Here is a 27,085-nt window from a genome sequence, read left to right on the forward strand (position 1 = left end):
ATAGCGGAAAAAGTGTGGCTTCTTACTGGGGATTAATATTTACAATTTTCAGAAGGTCGTACCCTCGAAACACTAGTGAAACAACACGCAGAGATGTCACTGTTTGTAAAACACGTTGCCGATAAACAACATTTCCCTGTTTTTCTCTGACGCTAAAAAACGCTCTTGTTCCGACGCTGTTGCTTTGTGTAGTTTACGTGATAGAAGTTCAAAACGCGCACGATCAGATTACGAGTGAAAGAAGGCACAAACGCGCGTGATCAGATTACGACTGCACTATGCATCAGCCATTGCATTCTCTTCATTCTTACTGAAGTCTAAACGAATGCTGGCTTCATACATCCCGAGCATGCGTAATAGCAACCCGGAGATTGGAATCAGTGGCTCCTCACCTCTTGCCGAGTCGCCTGCACTAACAACTGGCTGGACTAAGTCATTATACGTAAATGCTAAGATTTAGCTTTTACTAAGAAGCAATTTAAATTTTTACAGACTACAAGAATTCTATTTATTTCAGTCTGCAAGTCAACGAAAATTCTTTCAATAACCATCTCAATATAAGACTCCAGACGATGAGAATGCTTTCATCGGAGAATAACGCTGTCCGGACTTGAAATTTCCCTTTAACAACTTTTCTTCAGTGTTTGCTCGTATCCCCATACTCTTGAACTGAAATAAAATTGGAAAGCATTTCCTTGAATTGACCGAGATACTGTATGCAACGTCATACAACTGTGAAAAGGCAAGAAACTGCAAGAAACAAAATACGTATCATTAAGAAGTCTTAAAAAGTATTCTCCAGTCTTTCAATGAAGCTTTACGACTTCCGGGGGAGGGAACTCCCTTATTTGGCCTATACGGGTATGTGCCGCTGAACAGGGTATGGTTTTAAAGGTTTTGAGTCTTAAACAGGGCATACAATTTCACTATTAAGCGTCTTGAACAGGGTCCCTTTTTGGACTGGAAGCCTTTCAAAGAGTGTGACGACTTGCGATGAGCGATCCACATTTGCAACGGCTCCTGGCAACACCAATAATTTTTCCTAAATATCTATTTCCACAATTTTGGTGTGAAAAATTACTTCAATCTGTATGCAAAACAAAACAAATCAGGGACAGAGAGTAGTGTGTCCTGTCTTAATTAGAGTAGCGGAATGAGCAATTTTCGTCTTAAACAGGGTCGAGGTTTAAAGGCCTAGGCGGTACACCTCTACCCAAACTTCCCTTGAGTGTCCCCCCCCCCCCCGGGTACGACTTCTGGTAACTGAGTAGTTGAAATGACTTCGCACTGACTAGTAGTAAAATAAAAAAGGAAAAATTGTGCAGTGGCCGAAATACTAATTCTTTGGCACTTAAGATCAGACTATTATGGTTGTATGTGTTTTACGAAGAAATTTTACAAAGCTCAAGATTCTGCTGGCTTCAGTGATCAGAACAAACTTCCTGTTTGTTGCTTAAAAAATCGAAATTAAAACCTGCTTTGGAAATTAAACGGACCCCAGTTTCGTCTGAGCACGGTAAATAAAAACCAATTCACGATGAAGCGCTCCATCAGGAAAAACCCACTGGTCATCTACTAAAAGAGAAGATTGATCAACTATCCTTACTTAATTGATATCTGGCGCCCTTACTTACCTATAATGGTCGATACTATGGTAGACCCATTGCCAACTCTGTTGATACAAGTTTAATAACTACGCGTATAAAGGGGTTCACATCAGAGATATGGCCTGTACACTTGCTTACCTTCTCACTTTAAAGCGAAGACACTATTTCCTACTTGCTGTTTAAACTGTCCCTGGTAGTTCCCGGGAGGACTGTATCGCGCTACTATATAGGTCTTGGTCAAGAAGCCGCGCTTGATAACGGCAATACCAACACCGACTCTCTTTGTAGCTTTCCACACAGCCTATAAAAGAAAACACATACCAACTAAACCCTGAGGGGCTTGAACACGCACATTTGTAGAGACCATTAGATAAGTCGTATTCTCATGTTGATCACTATGAAAGTGACGATATGGTGTTAAATATAATAATGATAATGAGGTATTGGTGGTGTGTGGTAGTGGTAACGATGATGACCATGATAATGACGACGACGATGATGATAATGATAATGGTAATGGTGAAGTTGATGATGATGGTGGTGCTAATAATAACGATGACGATGATGATGATAGAGATGGCGATAATGATTAATGACGATGATGAGCATGAAAGTAGCAATAATCGAAGGTCCGGCTGCAAATCTGAATGTCGACTCACGTTGATACGTTGAGTCTCGAGACAAAATACTTGAATTCTATGTTAAATTCAGTAAGCAAATAAGCTGTTTGTTACAAAATGACATATTTCACCTGAGTGAAATGTCCTATTTGAACTCGAGGATTATCCCAAATAGTATTCGGTGGATTCTTGAAGGGATAGTCAGACACTTCTCCATACCTGAGGATAAACAAAGATAAGGAACTTTTCATTAAAAAATGAAATGCTAAAACGGGTGTTCTAGTCAATTGATAGTTTCCAAAAATAATGGTCCAGCTTTACGACCTAATACTTTGTTTAGGCATTAAGATTCTTTCCTTTCGCTTGTTGCAACGGATGGCAAGCATAAATATGGATTGAAACTTGCAAAAAAGTTGGGCCACTTTTTCTTTCCCTCTACTTCAGTGAATAAATGTTATTGCCCCCGCAGGGATTTCGCCCAGAGGGCGAAATCCCGAGGAGACACGCTAGTAGCTCGGGCATGTATTAAGGAAAGTACTTACAGTTGAAATATACAGTCATACAGTCAATATAGAAAAAAATCGCTATTTGCTTGAACAGGGGCCGCGCGGAATCGGTAGGTAATGATGACGTTTCTATTGTTTGCGCCCGCAAGTACGAAATGGTTAGGATGACGTAAAGACAGAACATCCCCAAGGGACTGCTACGGTAGATTTTGTGACATTTATTGTGAGTCATACTTCGACTCTCTTTTGCGTTACGTGTTATCAGTGACATTCTGTGGAGCAGTTGTTTCAGTGAAAGTTATAGATCAAACTTTTAACGACACTCGTTAATCGCAGGAAGAAGTTATAAGGCGCGTATATATGTGTATATATAAACACTTGGAGAGTTTGCCAGACACGAGTTCACAAATCTTTCATTGGAAACCTTGCCAGACACTCTTTCTCTCTCTTTGACCGGAATAAGACTCAGCCCCAAACAAGCAAGACTAGTGAACAACGGCTACGTTATCACTAGCAGAACGATGGACGATTACAGAAATTCGCCGAGAATCAAATTCGTTGCTGACTTGTTCCCTGCTCACAGGGAACTATTAAAATAGTTCTAGTTCTCACAGGGTCCTATTAAAATAGGACTAGAATGCGCGAGTTTGAATTGATCAAACGTCCTTTTAATTTCTAAGGCTTCCTTTCCGGCAAATACAATGAACTGAATGCAAAAAGTGAAAGAGAAATAGCGAAAAATTCGACTTCTAATTAAATCTATTCTTATGGTTTAGAATAAACTATTCTCGAAACTGAGAATGTTTTGAACAAAGCTGTACTGTGTGTAAATCGACCTGAAACTGTGCATGGAACCTTGCGTTTCCTGTATCTATCTCACCTATTGTATGAAATATTTGTGAAAATCTTCCTTATGAATCGGTGTATTTCAAAGTGCTACACAACGAGAAAGAATGCTATTGACCGACAATATACAGAGCGGGGGCAGCTGTAGTGTCAACTATTACTAGTTTATTATATTAACACTAATTAAATACCAGGTGAGCTTTCGCGCGAAAACTTGACATCTTCACATGTAAAAATAACATGTTATCTGCACATGTGAAAATATCACCGTTGCTATGGATACATCATAAATCGCGCTTTTCACACCAAAAAACTATTAAATTGAAATGGTTTGGTATTTCATTGGTGTTTATATAATAAATAGAACATTACATGGGCACTTGGAGATACGAAATTTCTCTTCTCGTGTTGAAAAAATATTTCACTAGTTCCCTGCGCTCACTCGTGAAATATTTTTAAACGCTCGAAGAGAAATTTCGTATCTCAGCGCGGCCAGGTAATATCCTCTATACATCGCTGGTATTTGGCAACTTCGTATAAGGGTTTGTATGTAAAATAATAGGTATAACGATATGAATAGGTATTGACATAAAAATGATTTACCAAGCCTCGACAGCTTCCTTACAGTTACCGCGTTTTCCGCCACTATTGGCTTCATAAAACAGATTCTCTCCAGCACCACTCCATGGAGCATGCTCCATCTTCTCTTTCTTTGCAAGTGTTAGCGCCCACACTTGTGCCTTTTTAGCCAGTAAACTGTCCCAGATCAGCGGTCTTGCTCTATGCAATGCACGCTTGGAATTATGTGCCTTTAGGCATTCACGAATGTTGACTAAAGATTGCAAAGCAAATCAATCAGTCCTTATAGGGTGTAACACATAAAAGGTATCCTGCGTCGCAGTCGTAATCTAACCCCTGTTAGTAACGTCTGTGAAGCAGCGACAATAGGGACCTTGAGCAACAACTGGCCTTTCCAGATTCTGCTCGGCAACTTTTTAGCCTCTTTTAGGATTTTGGGCAACTTTTTTTTTATCAGAGAGCAACTTCTAGCAACTTTTCGGAAAACTAGCACTTTTTTGGTAACTTTTGGGCTATTTTGAACCAAAATGCTGAATAACCCCATTTTTTTTAAATAAACAAGTTAAAATTCTCTTGGTTAAAACTCTAAACATCTTTCTAGTAAAACTATTTTATTATTATTATTATTTATTTATTATTTTTTTTATTTTAAAAAAAAATTTCGTTTCCCCGGACGAGCATAGTTTCTCCTTCTTCCAAGTGAAAATGTTCACTGGAAGTGTAAGTGTGCTACACACTAAGTACATCATTAAAAATTTTAAATTCAAAAAAATAAATACATAAAAAATAAAATTAGACTTGCTGTCTTAAAAATATTTGAGCAACTTTTTCAATTTTGAGCAACTTTTGAGCAACTTTTTGGCATATTTCTTAGCAATTTTTTAGCTTTTTCGAAGCAGAATCTGGAAAGGCCTAGCAACAACGACGGCAACGGCTACGAAAACGTCGCTTAAAAAGTGAATCCGCGCTACTTAAAACTTTACCGCCCTTATTCCACCTCGTTTAATTCGTCAAATGTTGGCGAATTTCTCTGGAGTTGAACTCTATAGCTAATGGACAGTGTCGAAGTTCAGGAAAAGGAAAACAAAGTCGTTGTCTTGAGTTCACGTCCCCCAGAAAAACGTGAAATTAGGAAGTTTCACGTCGTTGTCATGCAGTGACGGCAAAGAAACTTATAAAAAAGCGTGATGCACGTGCAAAGTTGTTTTTTCGCCAATCTAAACCTATTGCTTTTTTGCTGTTTTCGTTGCCGTCGCCGTCGTCCTTGCTTAAGCTCCCTGATATCATTGTTCTGGAACTCCCGTGGACTCAACGAATTGCCACAAAAGCGTTTTGAATTTCCCTTCAACTTTATTAGAAAATTGATAATCAAGGCGCGTACTCAAATCCTGGTACACGGGGGTGAGGGGGGGGGGGGGGGGAGGAGGGGGGGGGCAGGACAAGGATTTCGGTGCTGTTTCGCAGACGGCCTTAACCAGAAGTTTAACTTCGTCTGTTGCGCAGCCTACATAAAGAACAATCAAGAAAGCTGCTCTGGTTTCCCACAAACTTTGCCCACGCATTGCTATGGTTTTGTTGGATGTCTTATAATGATTGGCCATTTTCTAAACCACGGTTGACTGTCTTTGTTGTGACACGATACTTTACAGACAGTAAGATTTCCAACTACAGGTTATAGTCTGAAAAGGTAATGCTTTTGATAACTGTTCTCAGTACGTTCATCTCCTTGCCCTGGAAATCGTACGGAATCTTTGCATTAGATCTATGGTAGCCTAAGTTATAAATTTTAGCGGTTTAGCTAATGGCTTTCAAGGGTAACTACAGCTATAAACGCCCAATCATGGTTTAATAAGATGTTATTAATTGTTGCTAAAGATGTTATTCTAAGCCTTGTTCAATTAATACCTTTAACTGTAAAAGGCCTTGGTGCTGGAGTAGGACGGGCTGAAAAAGAGTTAAGTTTGAATGTCAGCGTGGCAGACATTAAAAAGCGTGAAAAAAAAATCTATTTTCTAGAAAAATAGTCAGCAGATACTATATTTACCCTGCAAACTCGTCTGATATTCCCAGTGAAAGCCGACCATTTTGAGACCATTTTCTCTCTTGTCCGACCTTCTGGTATTGAGAATGGATTTCAATTTTCACGCGGGTAACAAAAATGTCCCGGATGTATGGACCAATTGTGGGTTAGTACCACTCTGACATCAAAATCAGTCGTTATAAGGGTTAATCATAGACCGAGAATCACTACTCACGTAGTGTTTAAAAAACGAGAAGGACTGGGAGTTTTTTGAACGGCCTAAAAATCTCTGACATAGATCAACTCATTTCTGCATTTGGGGTTATTTTGGTCTAAAAATTGGACGTAAAGTTTAGCCGGGTCTTTATCAGATATAAAGACCCTCATTAAAATATTAATTTCCTTCGTTTTGTCTTTATGAATTATTAATGGCTTTTAAAGATCTTTAAAAAGTGGAGCAGAAAAGGTCTGGCTATTGAGTCAATCCAATTGCAGTTGCTATATGTTTCTCTTGTCCAAATTTTATCTGCATTTTCTCTGCGCTTATTTTCCTGTTTGTTATTGTTATTGCTATCTGAAGTTTTCTTTTGAATAGAATAACGTTTATTAGAAGAAAATACCGTTAGAAGAACGATTTTGATATAGAAAAGCCGTAAAATTTGTTCTTGTTAGTTAAAAGGAGATACCCAAGGTATTTATCATTGATCTGAATGTCTTTTATAGCCGTTAGGGGCATTCTCAAAGAACAGCACTGAACTTATACTATCGGGTCTGTTTGAACGCTGTTATTTCTAAGAAAGCTTACATTTGAAAAAAATTCATCTAGTATTTAAATTCCATAATGCAAGCCTAGACCTGAACACATCCATGAACAAATTACAGTTGGAATTATTGTATGTGTAAACTGAGTTACTACAGAGGGCTTATCAGATATGTCTTCGCTTGGCCTGCTTTGGATGGCCTTCCTAGTCCTAGTCAGCAAAACAAACCTTCACACATTCCACACGAGGCCTGGCATGTGTCCGCCATAAAACTGGCGTATGCTTGATCTGGTGCACAGTAACCCAGCTTCTTCCAATATCCACAACCAGCGTTTTGGTCCCCTCCTCCTTCTGGACATACTTGAAACGAGAAAAGTAATATTTCGTTTTGATGACTCATTTCTTGATAGATGAGGTAAATTCCATATAACTATTACTTACATCCTCTTTTAGCGACGGCCCAGTAATTAAAAGGAGGATTCGGGGGGACTCCAGGTTTGTAGACGAGGCTTTTACAGACAACAAAGTGCATCAGCACCAAGAAGAAATTCATCATGATCCGGCTTGAAACCATCTAAAATATTAATGAAAATAGAAACTGATCAGGGTGATTTCCATATTACTTCGTCCTAAAAAGCGGAAAAACTTTTTTTACGTTCTTGGTAAGTTAAAATGTTATTAGAGAGATCTAGGTTTTTCTACCAAATTGTTCAGGGGCTTCCATACTACGTATGTAAATCAATAATAGAATTCCAGCAATCCTTTACGATTTCATTTGCGTGAAAAAAAAAACCTCTCCTCTATACAAATCAGTTACACTTTCAGTCTTTAAGGAAAAAAAAACTTTGCGTGATATAATTTTGTGAAATAAAAGAGCCTGCCATACAGTCCATAAAAATGAAAATATACAGAGTTTCGACTAAAGGTTACAAGGGCATTCTTCGCTTAGCTTAGCTAACCAACTCAAAGCAACTGAACAAAAACCCATAAACTGACGGTTATGATATCTGGGAAATCTTCGATCAACTTCAACTGAAAATGTAAATTGTCCATGTTCTTAGTTTCATCATAATATTTTAGGATCATTTCGTGATTTTTACAGTTCTGAAACGGTTTCTCCCGGATCCCAGAAAATATACCAGCATTTTAGCGATTCGCGCCTTCGGCAGTTTCAGACCTGGCCTCAAAAGTCTGGCTACAATCCTGTTAGAAAAAGTAGATAAGTTAAACTTTGTTCTAAAACCTGTGCCTATTCTTAAATTCTTCTTAATGAAAAATGTGCTGACTAGACAACGATCTGTTTTCTTTAGCAACCCCAGCGTAGTCTCCTTATTCCTTAGTCTTAAAGAGCTTACGAACCAGTCAAGAAGCTGAAGAAACTGAGTCAATCCTTGGTGAATTTTGCTCGCACTTACAGTAATCAGTTTTAAATCCAAAAGTGCAACTGAGATGAATTATTCCTGCTAATTGTGTCAACAAAGCTCATGATATTAATGTGGCAATGAACGATATCGCTTTGGTTTATTTCCACCCTAACTATCAAAATACACTCCGCCTTCTGAAAGAGCCATTTACAAGGTGTGATTACATTTGAGCATGCTATTATTATTAATGTCTTTATCAGACGAGTGTAATTATGTAATAGGTAACAACTGGCAATATCAAATAAGTGTCTTATTTGTTTAAGTTGGAACTCTTGAGCGAATTAGAAAGGCAAAGAGGAAGGAATCTGACACCAATATCCTTATTGCTTGTTACAGAATCCCACGTTTAAAAACTAGATAAACCCAAAGCATTTCGGATTTTGGAATCCGGTCATTGATACCGAATAAAATCTGTAATATAAATATGGTTTTAAGATTGTTCCGTAGATGTGTTCGTTCAATTATCAACGTCAAATGCTTCTGGCCAGTTTCTGTACGAATATAATATTCATATTCAGCAAATTAAAAGTGATAATAAGGTTGATGATGGTGACCACCTTTGCTCCATTTTGGCGAAAGAAAGCCACAGAGGTCAATTAAATTATAGACGCTTCGAGAAATAATCTTTTATTTATTCTGTGTTTCTCGTTTACTAAAAGATCGAAATTTTACAATTAAGTCATTCTAGTTTAAACCGACCTTCTATAAGAATTTGTTCTCTGCAGACAATTTTTTACGGATGTGATCATCATGTACTGAGTGGAATTTATTATTTCCAAATTGGGAATCAGTTATACTTTCTTATAAGGTATTTCCTTGGATCAAGGGAGGTGAAGACTCCACCTGGAAATATTCAAATCCACTGCCCCATGTGCTTCCACAGTCCCATGCATACCATAAATATGCCCCAAAAATACAAATGATTTTGTCATCTGGGCCACATAAATAGCCGAGGATCTGAACTGGCATTGCCAACACTTATATCGGTTTGAATTAGGCCAATTGTAATATGAACTCGATCCATTGGGATGATATCTAGTTTATCTAAATGTATTTGAGAGTGTTAATCTCGTCAGTGAACTTGTCAAAATGAACATTGATAAGTTTATAAAAAAAATTGGAATAAGATATACTAACGAGATACACATGAACTGAAATAGTGGTTACTGAAAAATACAACATTGCCTTGACGTTTTTTACTTAACTGAGATTGAAACTAATTTAACAGACCAACTGGATAACCTCTGCAATTGATGTCTTCTTATTATCTAGTTGGTATGATAACATCAATAAAACTGAAAATCTCTCTTATAAACAAAACCACGTTTTATTAAAATTGAAAATGTGGTTTGTTAATGTCTGTATGGTGATAAGAAAATCCTCAAGGCAGTTCACCCTTTGGACTGAAAACAGGTATTCTATGCCGGCTTGAAAGTAAAAGCTTTCAAGTTTACACAAATTTTTTTTTTGCCGCATAAAATCTCTTTAAATTTTACTTCAAATTCACAAAGATTTTAGCAAGATTTTATACACATCGTATGCAATCTTTCGGACAAAATGTGTTAAAATTTAAAGCCTGTTTACAGAGTTACAAACTCTCTGTTAATGCGCGTATTTACAATGTCCTTATGTAATTTATAAACTGAACTATAGACATTTTTATCGTATAGACAAAGATATTTGTTGTTTGTCTCATAAATCTCCTTTTATCAAGATTTTATACACATTTTATGAGATCTTTGCGGACAAAATGTGTTAAAATTTAAGAACTATCTACAGAGTTACAAAATCTCTGTAAAAGCGCGCATTTATAATGTTCGTAATTTACAAGGAAACATATACTAGACTTTTTTATAGAGATTTAACCAACTTTCGTGAGGTCTGTAAAAATGGTTCAAGTTTTCCAGTGTTTTAAAGGAGCAAAAACACGTCCTCAGCTGCAACATTTAAATAAGAAATTTTTGCCTTTTTCATTCTACGAATTAGTACCAAGACCATGGCATCGCGCAGTCTCTTTGCAAACCGTTAGCATAATTTCGATTCATGGGCCTCTTTTTTATAAAGTGCAAAGAGCGACTAATGCTGCATAAGGGTCTCACAATAGCGGTTTCACGTGGCTAGGAAAATCGGTACAATCGAGTTATAACTTACGTTTTAGGGCGTGTCTTATAACTGCAATATTATTTGTTAAGTCAAGTAAGATGAAAGTTGAGTTTTATCATTATAGCATGAAAGGTTAAGCTTCAGTTGCTAAATAATTAATTTCAATTTTGTTTTGATTTTACACTTATGAGTCATTTCATGACCCACTTATTTATATTGCTGCCGGTTATCCAAAATAATTGTAAAACGAAGACGGCACGAAAAGATCTGTTTGCTTTTTTTTAATTACATCAATCCATTTCTTTATTATTAATTTTTTTTGCGTACATCTCTAACCGAACCCATTTCATAGGAATTTTTAATACCGTAATTAACACCAGTATCTGCTCGTTCAGAAATCACCTTTTACCTAGCCTGGGATCATGCCCTCTCCCTATTGTCCCTTTATATCTATCGCAGGTTACCTTTTACCAGGTAGACATTTTTTCTTTCTAGTAGGAGGATGAGCCGGTGCGTGGCCATTATCGGTCATGTTAGAAAATTCAAAAGTAAAATGCCTCAAAAAGACAACATTAATGCAATTTAATTTAAGAAAAACCGATACAAATTGCCCAATTCCCACATACGTATGACAGGAGATCTTACTGAGTAATAGGATTCGCCCGGAGATAAGTGTTCAATATCAGACTGCTGATGACTAATGTTTTCTCTTATAAATTATTCAAAGTTCTTTCCAGCCACCAACTTCACAGTTTAACACTTGATTTTTTTCCTATAATTTTTTTTTTCGCTATTTTATTGGAGCCCTCGAAGGAAAATGTGTGCCTTTACCCAACGCGGTCGGGCCGTGTTATAAGAGAAGTTCGCTAAACAAATCGCAACCAAGAGAAAAAGACGAAATCACAATGAACGAAATGAAAATGAAACAAAACTACCAAAGGCATATGGCGATCCTTTAACAAAGTGATTTAAACTTCACATTTACTTTTTTCACATATAAAGCTTTCGTCTTGAGACTTCTGTTTAATGGTATTATCAATTATTCAAAAGTATTCACCGCGATCAGATCAGTTTTGAGGCACAAAATTTACACAATTCCTCTACATCATCACGCCTAAACCGAGTACACCAGGTCGTAATAATTAAATTCCGCTCAAACAAATTTTCAAATTTGCCCATGACCTTTCGTTTTTCACAAAAGCTAAAAGATTCTTTGATAAAAACTTCACACTGACCACATCTGATGAGGCCTGTGATTTCAATAATGTGTTTTCATACCAAGCTTATCGGATATCTTCTGGAATGAGCAGCAGCTGTTTTTAAGAGAGTTGTTTAGGTTGAAGATTATTACTTTTTCGCGAAGCCGATTTATACAATTTTTCAAACATCCTCTCGAAATTGATGAATATTTAAATTTTCGAGGGTATGTTTTGATCCACACGTTGTTCTTCGCCACTTTTTAGAATCAATTCATAAATAAAACGAGAACGTACAGATTTTTAATTGCTGAAGTGGAATGAAGAATGAGAGAAATACCACGGTCTATGACAAATATTTCTGCTTTAATGTTTTTTCTGATATGTCACTCGAGATCAATGAAACTGAATCTAAGAATAACTTGATCATGCCTGCGCGGAAGGCGGTGAGAATGTCAATGGAAACGTCTCCAGCCTTAATTTCCTTGATTATCAAGTCTTCAAATGAACATGTTGATATCATAGACGAGGTGCCACAGCCAAACTCTATTTTTGTTTTTCTTACGGTACAATCGTGGATCAAAGCAAAAGGTATATTCAAAATAAACTGACCTAGGTGCCAGCATGAGCTTTAGTCTTTATCTAAGTTGCAGTGACGGCAATAAGTGTCGTTATTAAGACACTCCCAGCATGAGTATACCACTATCCCTAGCTGAGTCCATTTCCGATTTTATACTGAATACCTCGTGGACTACCGGTGATGGATTAGTGAACCATAATATATTGCCAAGCACAAAATTAAAGAGGGAGAGGAAAAAAGCTAGGGGAAATTGCTACTTTTTAAACAGTGTCCAGTATAGAAATTTATTTAAGTAAAGTATTTATTGTCACTCGTCTTCTTTAAAAGGAAGGCAAAAAAGGGGATTTTCAAGTCACGTTAAATTCCCAAATAAACAACCACATATTTACTCCCGTATCTACCGTCACTTGATTAAACATTTTTTTTTTGCCGATGGAAGGAAAATTAAGACAAGATATTTAAAGGATAATTGCAATAAATGACGCAAAGATTTCTGCAACAGTTCTGCCTTAACCTTCTGAAATATTACTTTTACATCCAGACTATACTTCGGACTGCTTCAGCTTATACTCGAAAAGGCTGACTTCTTGAAAGCAGGGAACGCTCATCCCAATAAAAATATATATATATAATTATTTATCCGTTTTTTTTTTGGTCTATGTTTTTTGGTATAATTGGTGTTTTCTTTATGGCAATTGAAAAATGTAAAATCAATATATGATATTTGTCACACCGTGACGTTTTATTCCAATTCATCGCAGTGAGGAAAAAAACAGTTTTACTTCTTATATAATTATGCAACACTAAAAAGTCGGGGTCCAAATGTTGCAGGATTCAGTAAACTTAGCAATAAAGCATCAACTATAGCTTACCTTCTCTCTGTAAAATTTAACAAAGCAGTTTTACGGAAAGTCAAAAAAGTAAGGAAAATTTCCTAGACAGATGTGGCAAAATGGTCGCCGTCGTCCGATACTGATAGAAGCTTTAAACTGCCGAAAAGAATGATTATAAAAACCACTTTCCGAACTCACATATTTGTTTTGCCTATTATATCAAGGAGCGGTTTTGATATTTTGACGCCCCTCTCTAAATGGCTACTTCTTCAAATCTGTCAATTGCGCATGCGCAATACACACCAGGTCTTTGTGCCACAATAACTTTGGTGTGTTTGTATAATTATTCTATCACTTTTCATTGTCGTCCGGTTTTGTTGCTTTACTAAAATGTGCAATAAGAATGCATAAGAATCGTTTCTTATTACTTCAACCTAAACCACATAAATCATTTCCCCAGAATGTAATTTCGATCTATATATTTTAATCGTTTTAAAAGAAATATTCATTGATCTTTAAGCGCGGCGGGTCGATTTTTGTCTGGTGCGTCGGCCCTTTTATTCTTTTTTAAGATTTTTGTAGGCAAGAAGAAAAACATCCTTTATGAATGCTTTGATTGAAACCGGTGGCTTATCGTTGCGTGCCTTGCGTGAAATGTGGGCCGTAATTATTCAATTAGGGATGTAATTTTTTTAAGAATTTTAAAAAGATTCTTAAATCTTGACGGGGTGCTCAAAGGCGATTTCTCCTCTTCGCCTGTCACGGTCATCAAGGAAAACGCAAAGCCAACTCTGGTATTTGCTTTTTGAGGTCTTTAGAGCAGCAAAAGCGAGAGAACTAATAGTTGAGTTACCACACGAAGTGGTACATATTTAAGTGACCATGAGTCGATCAAAACAGTTTTATCTGGAAAATATTGTGTCTTCATTTCAATTTACCTTTAAATGAAAACTTCCGTTTAAAGGCACGCAATTTTAATAAGTTTATTCTCTCGTCTTTTTTCCGGATTCATTATTCAAAAAGAACTTCAGATCTAACTGTGAGTATACATGACAGACACAAAAGTAGGATTTTTGAATAGACTTGAATTTTGAATAGACTCAGTAAGATTACCGGAACGTTTACGTACTAATTCCAACCAGTAGACAAGGGAACTAGCGGATAATAGAAACGAATGCAGCCGAGAGAAAGCCGATCATCCAAGAAAGGGGTAGTTGTCCATATCGCTTACAGTTTACTCTGCTTTTTGTAATCATGTTTGTCTGCTAATTGAAATGCACTGAGGCTGAGCGGTAGCCAAGTGGTCAGCGCGTAGGGTTAAAAGTGGCTCCTCGGCCTTACAGTGAAAATAGACATCTGTCTTTAGCGTTTGGTAGTTCCGTTGAACTTAATCTAAATGCTAAGTGCACCACCACCATATATAAGTAAAGCACTAAATAAATTTATAGAGCGTTGAAAAGAGTTCAATTATAAAGTGAGAAGGTTTATAGGAAGCCGGATCCCCCCCCCCCCCCCAAAAAAAAAAAAAACAAGAAGAAATTGTGGTACTAGTACTAGTGGTCTATGATCGGTGCAGACCCCGGGGGGAGGGGGGGGAGTTACTCCCTTGTATGGCCTACACAGATGTGCCGCTGGGCAGGGTATGGTGTTTTACCTCCCCCCCCCCCCCGTCCTCCCCTGGGTGCTGACATGCTGGAAATGACTACCGATGCACAGGAGGGAAACAATAAAACTTTACAAGGCCTAATATACACAATGCAATCACACAGTGTCGTCAAGCGTTTTGAAATAACCATGATATTTTACTGAATCACTTTTATCTATGGTTTAAAATCTCCTCCACTGCAAGTAATCAACAACAGCCTTGGAAACTGTTTTACCTGCAAGGGATAAAAAAAAACATTTAGTTTTAAAGGACCAATGTCAATAAATTCAACTCCATCTGGGACGGACACCATTGAGACGGTTACTTTGTGTTTGTCTTAGAGAGATGAACGCTTTATAAAGAGACACCTAAAAGGGTAAAGAAAGACAGGGACCAACTCTGATGTCCGTAACGTTTTAGCCAGGTGTCCGCCTTATACAGATGTTCGTTAAATAAGACGAGTTTAAAATAATTTTATTAATTATAATACATTCGAGACAACTATTCCTGTGCCAAGCAAAGATTTCTGAACAAAGACTGATTGAAGCCGAAGAATTAATGAAACCAAAGCCTGAAAAGTATCACTGAAAACTTGTTTTCCTAATTGGATCACTAACATTTGCCGTTTGCCGTAAAGGTGATTCTTATTAGAGTGACGTTTACTGCAAAGCAAACGTCAGATTCAAGTTGAGAATTTCTCAAAACAGAAAATAAGCAGGTAAAAACTGTCCAGAACGATTCTTATGGATAAAACTGGCGTGAAACTTCTTATTTTTGAGTAAAAGTAATAAAGAGTAAACGACAATTAACAGGAAAACTTAGGTCACGTGGTACAAATTCACGTTTACCGTTTGGCGTAAACGTGATTCTTAATCTCTCTAATCTTTCATTACATTTATCTAGTTTCTGATTCAGGTCATCAAATTTTAAGGATTATCAAGCTAGCCTAAAAAAAACTCAAGAGAAGAGACCGCCTCCTTTTCCTTGGCACTGTGAGGAAGGCCTCTCTATATCGTTGCGCTTGCTTCTGATGCTGGTTAAATTGCTCAACTAAACGGCATGACTCGCGGCACAAACTAAAAAATAACCGATAACCAGTATCAAGCGCTGACTAATGTCCCCAAACTGTGAAAATGGACAAAAAGATAAATCCTCAAACTATTCGATTTCTTTGTTTTGAATTATTCTGGACAAAGAAAACTTACTTTTCAGTACCTTCTCACTGCTCAGGTAACACGTTATCAGGAAATTGTCCCAGGATGTTTCCTCGCGGGGAATAACGGGCCACTATGACGGTTTTAATGTAACCGTTCCCTAAATTCTTTGTTGCAAGAGCTGCACCAACCTGATGAGTACCCTTCCAAACAATCTATAGCAAAAAAACAAACAAACAAATCAAAAAACGCATTTGCAAAAAAAAAAAAAAAAAAAAAACATTTAACCCACGGACGGTACAAAGGGTACCCAGTTTTTTTGCAGTATAGATGCAGGAGCAAGTCCATTTAAGGCCTTATAGGTGATAAGTGAGATTTTCAAACTGGATTCTGTCTTATTCGCCACTTAAGAAACGAGAAGAGAACTGGACCCGAAATGCTTGTCCGAATCGTTTCTGGGATCGTTACTGGTGACGAGCCGGTCAGCTATTGGCTGTTTTTCCCTTTGAAAAAGTTGACTCGCCCCAGGTTCCTTTTCGTTTCAAAAGTGGCGAATTAGCAGCCAGTGGAGGATAAATTGGGAGGGAGTGATGTGATCAAAGCGTCGAGCATTCGGCACCCGTTGGCGTTTGTGCAGCAGCTTGTATCACTCCTACCTAATAAGCTAACACTTTTCGACAATCAGTAATTATCATCACAGGTAGCCCAAGCGTAAAATGAGAGTTTGTATGGGAAATAAAGAGTTTGAAACTTAGATAAAATAAATGAACTAAAAGCGATAAAAGTTATTAATAAAGTGTAAATATTGTTACCTCGTGTCATTGTGTTTGTTTTTACGAAGTTTCAGCGCGATTTAAGTACTTTTACATCATTTGACCTGACAGTGTAATAATAAGAGACAAGGTAGGACAGAATCACTCGACCGACCTGCAAAGCTGCTCAGAATCAGCTCCAAATTTCACGCGAAAAAACAAACACACTTACATTTTACGCCACCGAATCCACAAAGTGGTGCCTTAAGATCACCTTCCTGTAATCCTTTCCGGTAAACCTTGCGTTTGGATCGCATAACTCGATCGAAAAGATCAACTACAGTTCAAAAATCGGCGCCATTTATCCGTGACTAGTAAAAGTGTAACATTTCAACCGTCTTGTAGCTCGGCGGTGACTGAGCGCTAGCGTCAAATAATAACTCACCGGGAGAGGGTGACTTTACTTCGTTAAGGCAAATCTCTATGCACCCACCTGCGAGCAAGGTCGGCTTCTTTGTTTTCACTCGGCCAATGAACGTAGCAACAAAAAAACAATGAAGCCGACCTTACTGGAAGGTGGGTGCATAGAGATTTGTCTTAACGAAGTAATGTCACCCTCTCCCGGTGAGTTATTATTTGACGCTAGCGCCCAGTCACCGCCGAGCGACAAGACGGTTGAAATGTTACACTTTTACTAGTCACGGATAAATGGCGCCGATTTTTGAACTGTAGTTGATCTTTTCGATCGAGTTATGCGATCCGAACGCAAGGTTTACCGAAACGTATTGCAGGAAGGTGAACTTAAGGTACCACTTTGTGGATTCGGTGGCGTAAAATGTAAGTGTGTTTGTTTTTTCGCGTGAAATCTGGAGCTGATTCTGAGCAGCTTTGCAGGTCGGTCGAGTGATTCTGTCCTACCTTGTCTCTTATTATTACACTGTCAGGTCAGATGACGTAAAAGTACTCAAATCGCGCTGAAATTTCGTAAAAACAAAGACAACGACTCCAGGTAACAATATTAACACTTTATTGATAACTTTTATCGCTTTTACTTCATTTATTTCATCTAAGTTTCAAACTCTATTTTTCCCATACAAACTCTCTCATATTACGCTTGGGCCACCTGTGATTATCATAAGACCCAATTTTTAACGTATTTCAAAAGAGGGATTATTAGCAACAACTGTAATTAATAAAGAAAAACCGCAAACCTGTGTGAAGTGACCAAACTTCGGGGTGACATAAAACTCTGCTTTTGTAGTTGGTGGGTTGTTGTAAGGGTAGTCAGGCTCTTCGCTATACCTGCACAAAAAATCAAAGCAGTTTTGGAAATAGGTTAGGATCAAGAGAACATCTCTCTTAGTTAGGATGGTATATAGTATTAATAAATTGCATGTTTTTTATCTTCGCCCGCCATCTATAATTCCTGCTCAACTACACGGACCGAAATTTTGCAAGTAAACCCATCGAAAAGTTTTTCCGACTTCTAGGATCTTCTTGGCGCTGTGATCTTCCTTCCTCCATGCCTCGAAGGCGACGGTAACGAAAACGTCAAAGGAGCAACAAGATTTATTAGGCAAAACAACAAAACTTTACACGTTCAGCACATTACTTTGTTTATTACACATTGTACTCACTAATTATCTTTTCATTGGCTAAGATCCTACAGTTAAATTGGAAATCAGCGCACCCTACGGATTAGATAGTTATCTGCTAACAGATAACTGACTAATCTGTAGGTTGCGCGCCCAAAGCATGATTTTCAAGAGCAATGTCAAAGCGGTTCCGTGCGACGGTGCCGAGTTTGTCGTTATTTATTTCAAAACAATGTATAATGAAACAATTATTAGATCCGGTTTTTGTGATACTTTACATAAATGATGTTCATTTTTGCTCTGAAAAATTTAATTTCTTTCTTTTTGCGGATGATACTAATATCCTCAAGTTTACGCTGACAAAAACTTGAAATCCATTGAATTGACAGTAAATACTGAATTACAAGAATTATACGACTGGCTCACTACAAACAAGTTAACTGACATAAAATGGTAAAAAATCTAACTATGTCATTTTTCGGTCCTATCAACAACAACAACAAAAAAAACCTTCGAATTTCTATTTATGATAATGAAACCAATAAAAATGGAAATCTTGAACGAAAAGATTGCACAAAATATCTAGGAGTCTTAATAGATGAGAATCTTTCCTGGAGAACACATATTGTCACAGTTGCCATTAAGATAAGTAAAACGATTGATATGCTATCTAAGCTAAGACACTTTGTACCGTCTTCTGTTCTTGTGAACATTTACAATGCACTGATAACACTTTACTTAACCTATGATCTTATCTCTTGGCGAAACGCCTGTAAAACGTACCTCGACAATTAAAATACTTATCCTTCAAAAACGTGCACTACGCTTGATATATTCTGCAAACAGATAAGATCATGCTATTCCTGCCTTTTTTCGTAAATTCTAAAGTACTGCCATTAAATTTTTTGTATTATCAATCCGTCTTAAACTTAATGCACGACATAGACGAAAGAAATACACCGATAAATATTTTAAATTTGTTTTCAAGGACATCAAATTCACAACACTATTCTACACGCTCATCAACTTCACAAAATTTCTACGTAAAAAATCTAGACTTGATATACAAAAGAATGCGTTCTCTCATGTTGGCGCAAAGATATGGAATGAGATGCTAAATAGCTTTAAAAACATATCAAGGACGACCTTCAGAAAAAAACTTAAAGGAGCTTTATCAAATATACTGAAAACCGAAGACAACTATATAGATAACGACAAAATCATGGCTAGACTTAAAAAAATATTAACTTACAACTCTTCTCTCTATATATAACTAGTACCTATCATCATAATCGTTTCCTTTTTTTGTCCTTTAATAATTTTTGTTTTTTAAATGGTGTAGGTCTGCGAGTATCATTTTAACTTATAAAGGTGGATTTCCACTGTCGCATAATTTTTATTTGTGTACGCACGTTGTTTTACGCGCGTAAATAAAATAGAGGCGATGTATGGCAGGTCAAGCGTAAACATATCGCTTAACTTTTACGTTTACGCGCGGCGTTTCATACATTGCCTCAACTGTTTTATTTATGCAAGTAAATTTCACTCGCGTACGCACGTAAAAATTACGCGACTGTGAAAATCTACCCTACCTCCCAATAGCCACTCATTCCCAACTTGCCCAAAAACTGCTCCTCAAAGGGAAGGTTAATGGAAAGTTTTGTTTTCATAGTTATTAATTCTGACACATGTATAACCCATTAATTTTAACATAAAACGTTTCGCAAACCTTGGCATTGAAAGTGCGTGTGTACGTCTGCGTGTAGCCTTAAGCCATTTCAGAGTTTTGCAACTGGGAAATGGCTTAAGGCTATGCGCAGACGTACGCCGGCAAAAATTTCCAACATTGTTACGTCCGTTTGCACGGGGCTTATTAAGAGTCAACAGCAAAATAGTCTGACTTGTGTAGATCACCTACCAGGATTCCACGGCGTCAACACATGTGTAAGCTTTTGTGGCCGTCCCTCCGAACAAATTTTCCCCATCAGTAGTGTTAGCGTGTTCAAACTTTCCTTCTTCTATCAGTGTTTCAGCCCACTCCTTAGCCTCCTGAGCAAGTGTTGAGCTCCAGGTCAAAGGCTGTGCTCCATGAAGAGCACGCTTAGCATTATGAGCTCCCAGACAATCGCCTGCGTCCACTTTTTGTTCAATAAATACAAAGACAAATTAAAACACTTGCTTGGAACCAAACAATTGTTAAAAGCCGTGAGAACAAATACAAAACATAAACACTTGCATATATAACATTAAAGAAAGTGTGAGAGACAAAATGTTTTCCACAATTGCACTAAGAGGTCATGTGACATCGTTTTTTATGAAAATGAAAGTTATATGAGTTTGCTCTCGAAAAACGATTAGTGGGTCATATCTTAACAAAGTAATAGTGATTTGGTTTTCAAACCCGCGCCATTTTCTTAAAATAAGTAAGTTCGTAAATGGTCACGTGACCAAAATGTGAATTTTTGAAATTATGAATTACCTCTTTCTGAACTCTGACAAATTTTGCACTTAAACTTCAAGGAAAATGTTGAAAAGATGATGTGGTAACGTTAACAGCACATCTGAGGGTAACTATCAAACGTTTAACAAGATGTAAGCAGAGACCGGAGTAGTTTTGGCCGCCATGTTGGAGGGCAAGAGTATGCCCTCCAACGTGCATGATGGCCAATACAAATCATACTACTTTGTTGAAAAATCAAAGTGCCATAAAATATCTCCCTTAAATGCGTTTCCTCTCAAATTTTGGGCGTAAGATAATTTTTATGTGCTCTGTCAATTTTTGGCATCAGCAAGATTCCAACTCATTGTTTAAAGGAGGCATTGGTCACGTGACTTCTTAGTGCAAGTGGCCTATTTGTCAAGAATCGACGATGCAGTTGCCCCTTTTGTAAACGATCGCTGCCATTTGCAAATGGCAACGACTGTTTACGAAAGAGAAATAGGTATCGGCGACTTTCACGTTTCCCATAATGCAATAGAACGCTTTCACATGACGTCACGTTGGCCATTGTGGTGTTCGTAAACAATGAAACAGCGGCCATGTTGCTCCTACAAGCCAGTCCTGTGGGAGTATGTATGCAACTTCATTAGAAGAAAAGAGAGAGCTTACATTAGAAAGAGTTCAACTCCCACAGGACTGGCTTGGGACACCAACATGGCCACCGTTTCATTGTTTAGGAAAACCAAAATGGCCTCCTTGACGTCATGTGAAAACGTTCTATTGCATTAAAGTCGCGAATTGACCTCTTTAGCTTGTATGATTTGTTTTGCGAATGAAGGTTTCAGGAGATTACCCCTTTGTCTTTCCATAAATCATGGGAACAAATGCACGGGAATAAGACGGAATATGAATGAAGTAGTTCCGTAGGTTATTATCACAAGACCTACACTGGGAAAACAAACAAAATTCACGATACGTGGCTTCTTAGAGGGAAAACAAGTGACAAAATCTATCCTAAGGTGGCTCGATAGGGTTTTTCAGGGTCAATACCTCCCAAGTTTCAGCATAAACTACGTCGCCATTAACGAAGGTTTGAAAAAATTATCACCACAGCTGTATTAGATGCAGATGAAAGTTCCTTTCGATCAAGGTTACAATGACATCGGAGTTGCCATGACACCATGACGCCATTACCTATTTTACTTGCCGCAATTCTCGGCACAGTGAGAACTCTTCTTCAAAAACATTTACCAGAGCTTTCTCCTCCAATACCAACCTCGATGATCGTGAAGTTTGAGCCAAATCTACAAGACTGTTATAGAGATATTTTGGGATGAAGTTTTCATGGTTAGAAATACGCTAAAAATTTGACAATCTTGATGTTCGGCCGTTATCTCTGGAAAACGAAACGCTTTTGAAATGCAATTTTACCTCATAGTAGTTTTAATCTCTGATTAAAACGCGTGTGAAGGATCATGGAGATAGCTTTAGCCGACTGCTACAAAAAGAAGAATTTGATTAGTATGTATCGAGGCGCTCTTGTTAGCGGTTTTGTAAACATGTTGGTCTACTTAAACACTTAAGCGAATAATTTTGAAACCGCTTGATAGATTTTTATAAAATTTGGGATTTTCGAGATTAACTGTCGTTTTATATGACCTTTGAGTTTCAAGAATATTGATATCTTGTAATGCAGTAAAATAAGGACTACAATTCGCTAATTTTTGGTCGGAATTTATATTTTCGTGGACAACAATAGCTAACATTTCTGCATATTTCAAATGCATTGTTAGTTACTGCAGTTTTTCACGTGAAAAGGAAACTTGAATACCCTGAATAAAGAGAGGCTCTCACTTGTTAGCACGTAATTTCCGACAAAAAAAATTAACGAATTGTAGCCCTTATTTCAATGCCTTACAACATATCAATAATCTTGAAACTCAAAGGTCATATAAAACGATGACGAACATCAAGGTGGGTAGCAGAGGGAAAAGCCCAAGTGAACGGTTTTAAAAGCAGAGTTCCCAGTGCCAAAAAATATGGCTGCAAGCAAAATAAGTAATGGCGTCATTTCGTTACTATGACAACTCCGATGTCATTGTAACCATGATCATAACAAATTTTTATCTTCATCTAATACACCTGCGGTGGTAATTTTTCCAAATTTTTGTTATTAGCGTCGTAGCGTATGCTCAAACTTGGGACGTATTGACCCTGAAAAAACCCTATCGAGCCACCTTAAGAAGATCTTGTCACTATCTAGCCCCCTGCGAAACCACGTATCGTGAATAAGGTCTATTAGATCACTCCCCGCTCGCGCTCGGCACTTGCTTCAAGCTCGTCCTTAGGAGTTCGCGCACCCTGCTCAGTTACACTAAAACATTAAAAAATGTTTTTAGACGTCTTTTTTTTTTATAAATTTAACACTAATTAACGGTCTTAGTAATCAATCAACTTGTGGGCAAGTCTAATACCGTCTTTGCTCTTAAATTTATGAAATACCTGTTGGACAAACCTACGTCATAATTTCCTCCAGTTGATTGTCTTTTAGGGGGAAGGGGTGGGAAGGATATAAAGAGAGTAAAAAAGTAAAGTCTCCCAAAATAGTAGGTAATGTAGGAGCTTCTCGTAAAATGTTTCCTCATTGGTCGCAGAAAACAATAACACATGGTTTATCCTTATTTCCTACTGTTTCACGGTAAGGGTATCGAACCAATTGGCTTTTAGGGTTAGGGGAGCTGCTACATGACACTGAATAGTCGGCAGTCTGGAGTTCAAAATTCAGTTTCAAAAAAATGGTACTCCAAAGTAATCATGTCAACAAAGTCATTCATGATTTTTTTTGATAATCTTTGACTTCCACTTAATGTATTGGCTAGTGCATGGCTATCATGAACTTTCAAGAGAGGCTGCTAAATTAAACCAAGACAATGCTCCTGAGTGAACTAACCTTCCGGTGGTTGAGTTGGTGGCACTATAAAAAAAAATGAAATAAAGTTATTTTTAATAAAACAGTTAAATTTGTAACTGTCTAAAATTCGAGCGATGTAAACATGAGCCTCATGTCTCAAAGTCCACTAAGAGGGAGTTAGTTTTAAGAAAAGCGGACGGCATTGAGACAACGCAATTGGTTTGAAACAATCAATTTAACCTTTGACGAATAAACCTGGAAGCATTCGTACTTGTTGATTAAAGGACTCAAGGTACAAGTATTCGAAAGGTTTATGGTTCCTTCAGACTTACTTTCGCAGTTGCTGCAAGATGCAGGGCAGTTACTTTGTACATAAGTATAGTATTGTGACGTTTCCAAACAATAGTCTTGCGCCTTGAAGTATGCACATCCCTCAATCTTGTCATACTGATCTTTAGTGCAGAGAGCTGTCAATAAATCAGTTAGACAGAGTTCTTCAGTAAGTATACTACGGTACGGGAAAAGTTATTTGTTCAGCCTTCGTGGGAGGTTTGAGTTAGCGGGAGTCGACTGTAGAACACATGTGCACATGTAGGCGAGGCTCAGTCTCCTGTCGTGGCTGTCTTGGTGCGCCCGCGATTCTCCCCTCATCAAGGGCGAGAGAAAATAATGCGGAAAAATGAAAAAAGATATTCATTACTGAAACGACAAGGTTCGATATCGCTTCACCATTTTAATTCCAGAGCTCTTCTCTAGTTCTCACATGAGCAAGGACAGAACGACGTGGGAGTCGTTGTATTTTAACAGGAAAACCAATACCATAAATCGATACCACTGCCGTCGTGATAAATGAGTTAACACTTTGCTGACTTTGCTGGCTCGAGGTTTGTACCTTGAGCGTGTCCAAACAAATTTGAGCAACACAACTCATGGGGTGTTAATAACTTTTTCGACAAGTACCCATCACCTTGAGGATTACCTTTTCGCTAGAAATGTTACCTACCACGTTTTTCAGCTCTATAGCCCTCCAACGGAAAATATGACCTTGAAAGATGACGGCCGGGGGCACAATCAGACACGGCAGAAAAGGCCATGAAGACGAGGAGAATGGCGAAGCTTCGCATAAACATTTTGTTTTCCTCGAGCAACTGTAGAGAGCAAAAATAATAACACTAACGTAAGCAATAATTCCTATCTTTACTGTTCGTAATTTTGTGGTGCAAAGGCTAGTGAGGCCAAAACAAATGACAGAAACAAATAAATGAAATAAACATAACAAGTATTGGCCTGGGACCAGGCTCCTTGTTGGAGAAAAAAGGCGATTAACGGGCCTTGCAAAACGAGCCGAGCAAGGGACTGGGGAGGGGAAGTGGCGGAAGGGCGCCGATCCTTTCTCTCCTCGATTCCTTCCTATTTTCGCTTCTTTCTTCTCACTCGCCTTGAAAAAGATTAAGAAAGCAACAAACTAGAGGCAACCAGTCTTCTATAAATCTTATTATGACTCGGGGATATGTATTATTAAAGATCTCTTGTTCAATCTCGACAATATAGAATCCTTTAATGCAATTAATAACATAGTTGAGAAAGCTAATTTTCTTACATGGACAGGTCTCAGCCACGCAATTCCCTCTATTCTGAAAACAATAGAGTACACTACCTTCACAGAAAATACTTATTTTACAAAGGGGAATGAGATTTTTGACATAGCAGAAAAGAAAACGAAAGACTACTACTCTTTAATAATATCAAGTAAAGCACAATTACCTAGTAATGCAAAGAATTTAAAACATGATTTTGGCTTATCTGACGAAGACTTAAAAATTGCTTACAACCTTCCCTACCTGACAGCACAGGAGCCTTACGTCAAATCCTTTCAACATAAAGTTTTAAAATCAATACTTTACACTAATGCAAAACTTTTTAAAATTGGATATCTCCAGCATGACAAATGTACTTTTTGCAAGACTGAACAGGAAACATTGTCACTTTCTCTTTTACTGTCAGCACTCAAATATGTTGTGGAAAAATGTTAAACAGTATTATTTAACAATAACAAACGAATTTCACGGGTTGTGTTTACGAGAGGTTATAATTGGAATAACGATGTCAAAGTGCCCCTTGTTAAATTATATGATATTAATTGGTAAATTGTATTTATGGGATTGCAGAAAGAAACAGGTACTTCCCAACATCGAAGGTTTCAAATTTAAAGTAAGAATTAAATACCAAGTTGAAAAATATATTTCCACCAAGAATAATAAATTAGAATCCTCTTATGAAAAATGGCCAAAAGACATTTCCCCCCTTTAATTAAGTTCGTGTGTATGTAATTAAAATTGTAATCTTTTATCAGACACTTTTTTTTTCTGTATTGTTTTTTGTTTTTTTTTGTATGTGTGTTTGTGTTTTTGTTTTATTTCAGAGTGTACTGTGAATAAGTGTTAATTTCTTTTTTATCTACATAATTAAGTATTAATTAATTCTTTGCTCAATGAGTGTAGCTCCTGCAATTTTCTTTCGAAATTTCTGATCCTCCTGTCATTTCATAGCTATATCAGTTTTTAAAACCTCGCCGATCTTTTTTTAAAAACATTATAAACGAAATTATTACCAAAAAGACTAATATAACGACTACCAACTTCGCATTCACTAGCACTTATGTTGGAAACTTCAAGTACACGCAAATGTCGAAGAACAATTAAAAATTAAACAACTACAAGCAAATCATATGTCGAGATGATATGACATCATATGAATATCTTTTCATTGTTAGTAACTTAGCTATACTTCGGAATCCCACACTTTTATGGACCCAAATATTCAAGGAATTGAGAAAGAGTCATTCACGAGAACTATATAGATGTACTGTAAAAATGAGTGACTACATGTATTACAAACGTGTTCTCAGATATATATATATATATATAAGTTCATAATTAACGGCAATTTTCAATTTAGAGATGTTTAGATTAGTGGTGTAATGTTCTATCTTATTTATATACATATGTACATAAAACAGTACATGTCAGCATTTTTGACGACTCGACACATTCATGACCAGGCCCCGGTTGTTTTAAACGCGCTTTATCACTGGATAAATCACTATCCAGTGGATAAGTATTAGGGAAAGTAATTGTGCTGTCCACTGTACAGAGACTTATCAAGTGGATAGCGTTTTCCACCCAGCCTAGTCCTAGCACACAAGGACACTTCGTAAGTCCCTAAATCTGTCCATATCAACAGGATTTAACTGTGTTTTAGATGCTAGCGATTGATTATATACTGACCTGTAATTGAAACACTCGCCAAATGTCAAGCGCCTCTCAAGCAACTCCCTCTGTTTCGACAAACCCAGCAAAATGCCGTTAAAATGAACCCAAAACGCCCGATGCAAATATTGGCTCTACAGCTAAGTATACAGCTTAACAATATCAGCAATATCAATATCAAAATCTATCACGACCTAGCCAGCTGACGGCGGACGGTGACTTAAGCAAAGACGTTTTCAGCCGA

At 37.4% G+C, this 27,085-nt stretch overlaps 2 protein-coding genes across 2 annotated transcripts; both read right to left on the reverse strand.

Annotated features, from left to right (window-relative positions):
• Positions 1-494: 494 nt before the first annotated feature.
• Positions 495-13,286, reverse strand: LOC140952398 (Golgi-associated plant pathogenesis-related protein 1-like). The gene is made up of 8 exons (XM_073401820.1): positions 13,115-13,286; positions 7,381-7,513; positions 7,168-7,299; positions 6,064-6,102; positions 4,183-4,411; positions 2,359-2,446; positions 1,746-1,908; positions 495-750 (listed from the first exon to the last, which is right to left on the reverse strand). The coding sequence occupies exons 2-7, from the start codon at positions 7,511-7,513 to the stop codon at positions 1,750-1,752; spliced, it is 780 nt and encodes a 259-aa protein (XP_073257921.1). The 5' UTR covers positions 13,115-13,286; the 3' UTR covers positions 495-750; positions 1,746-1,749.
• A 1,589-nt stretch (positions 13,287-14,875) lies between these two features.
• LOC140952522 (uncharacterized) lies at positions 14,876-26,884 on the reverse strand. The gene is made up of 9 exons (XM_073401946.1): positions 26,860-26,884; positions 25,173-25,206; positions 24,576-24,720; positions 23,905-24,039; positions 23,612-23,635; positions 20,140-20,359; positions 17,838-17,928; positions 15,926-16,089; positions 14,876-14,955 (listed from the first exon to the last, which is right to left on the reverse strand). The coding sequence occupies exons 3-8, from the start codon at positions 24,700-24,702 to the stop codon at positions 15,940-15,942; spliced, it is 747 nt and encodes a 248-aa protein (XP_073258047.1). The 5' UTR covers positions 24,703-24,720; positions 25,173-25,206; positions 26,860-26,884; the 3' UTR covers positions 14,876-14,955; positions 15,926-15,939.
• Positions 26,885-27,085: the final 201 nt, after the last annotated feature.

The sequence above is a fragment of the Porites lutea genome, chromosome 11, assembly GCF_958299795.1.
Source record: "Porites lutea chromosome 11, jaPorLute2.1, whole genome shotgun sequence".
NCBI classification, from domain to species: Eukaryota; Metazoa; Cnidaria; class Anthozoa; order Scleractinia; family Poritidae; genus Porites; species Porites lutea.

Excerpts from the sequence above, each read along its gene's own strand:
- LOC140952398 (XM_073401820.1), bottom strand. The coding sequence starts at position 7,513 with ATGGTTTCAAGCCGGATCATGATGAATTTCTTCTTGGTGCTGATGCAC. Across the intron at positions 6,103-7,167 it reads CTCGTGTGGAATGTGTGAAG|CCCGTCCTACTCCAGCACCA; the intron begins GTTTGTTTTGCT and ends ACTCTTTTTCAG. Across the intron at positions 1,909-2,358 it reads AAATAGGACATTTCACTCAG|GCTGTGTGGAAAGCTACAAA; the intron begins GTGAAATATGTC and ends TTTCTTTTATAG.
- LOC140952522 (XM_073401946.1), bottom strand. The coding sequence starts at position 24,702 with ATGTTTATGCGAAGCTTCGCCATTCTCCTCGTCTTCATGGCCTTTTCT. Across the intron at positions 23,636-23,904 it reads ATCTTGCAGCAACTGCGAAA|TGCCACCAACTCAACCACCG; the intron begins GTAAGTCTGAAG and ends TTTTTTTTATAG. Across the intron at positions 16,090-17,837 it reads AGTTTGGTCACTTCACACAG|ATTGTTTGGAAGGGTACTCA; the intron begins GTTTGCGGTTTT and ends TTTTTGCTATAG.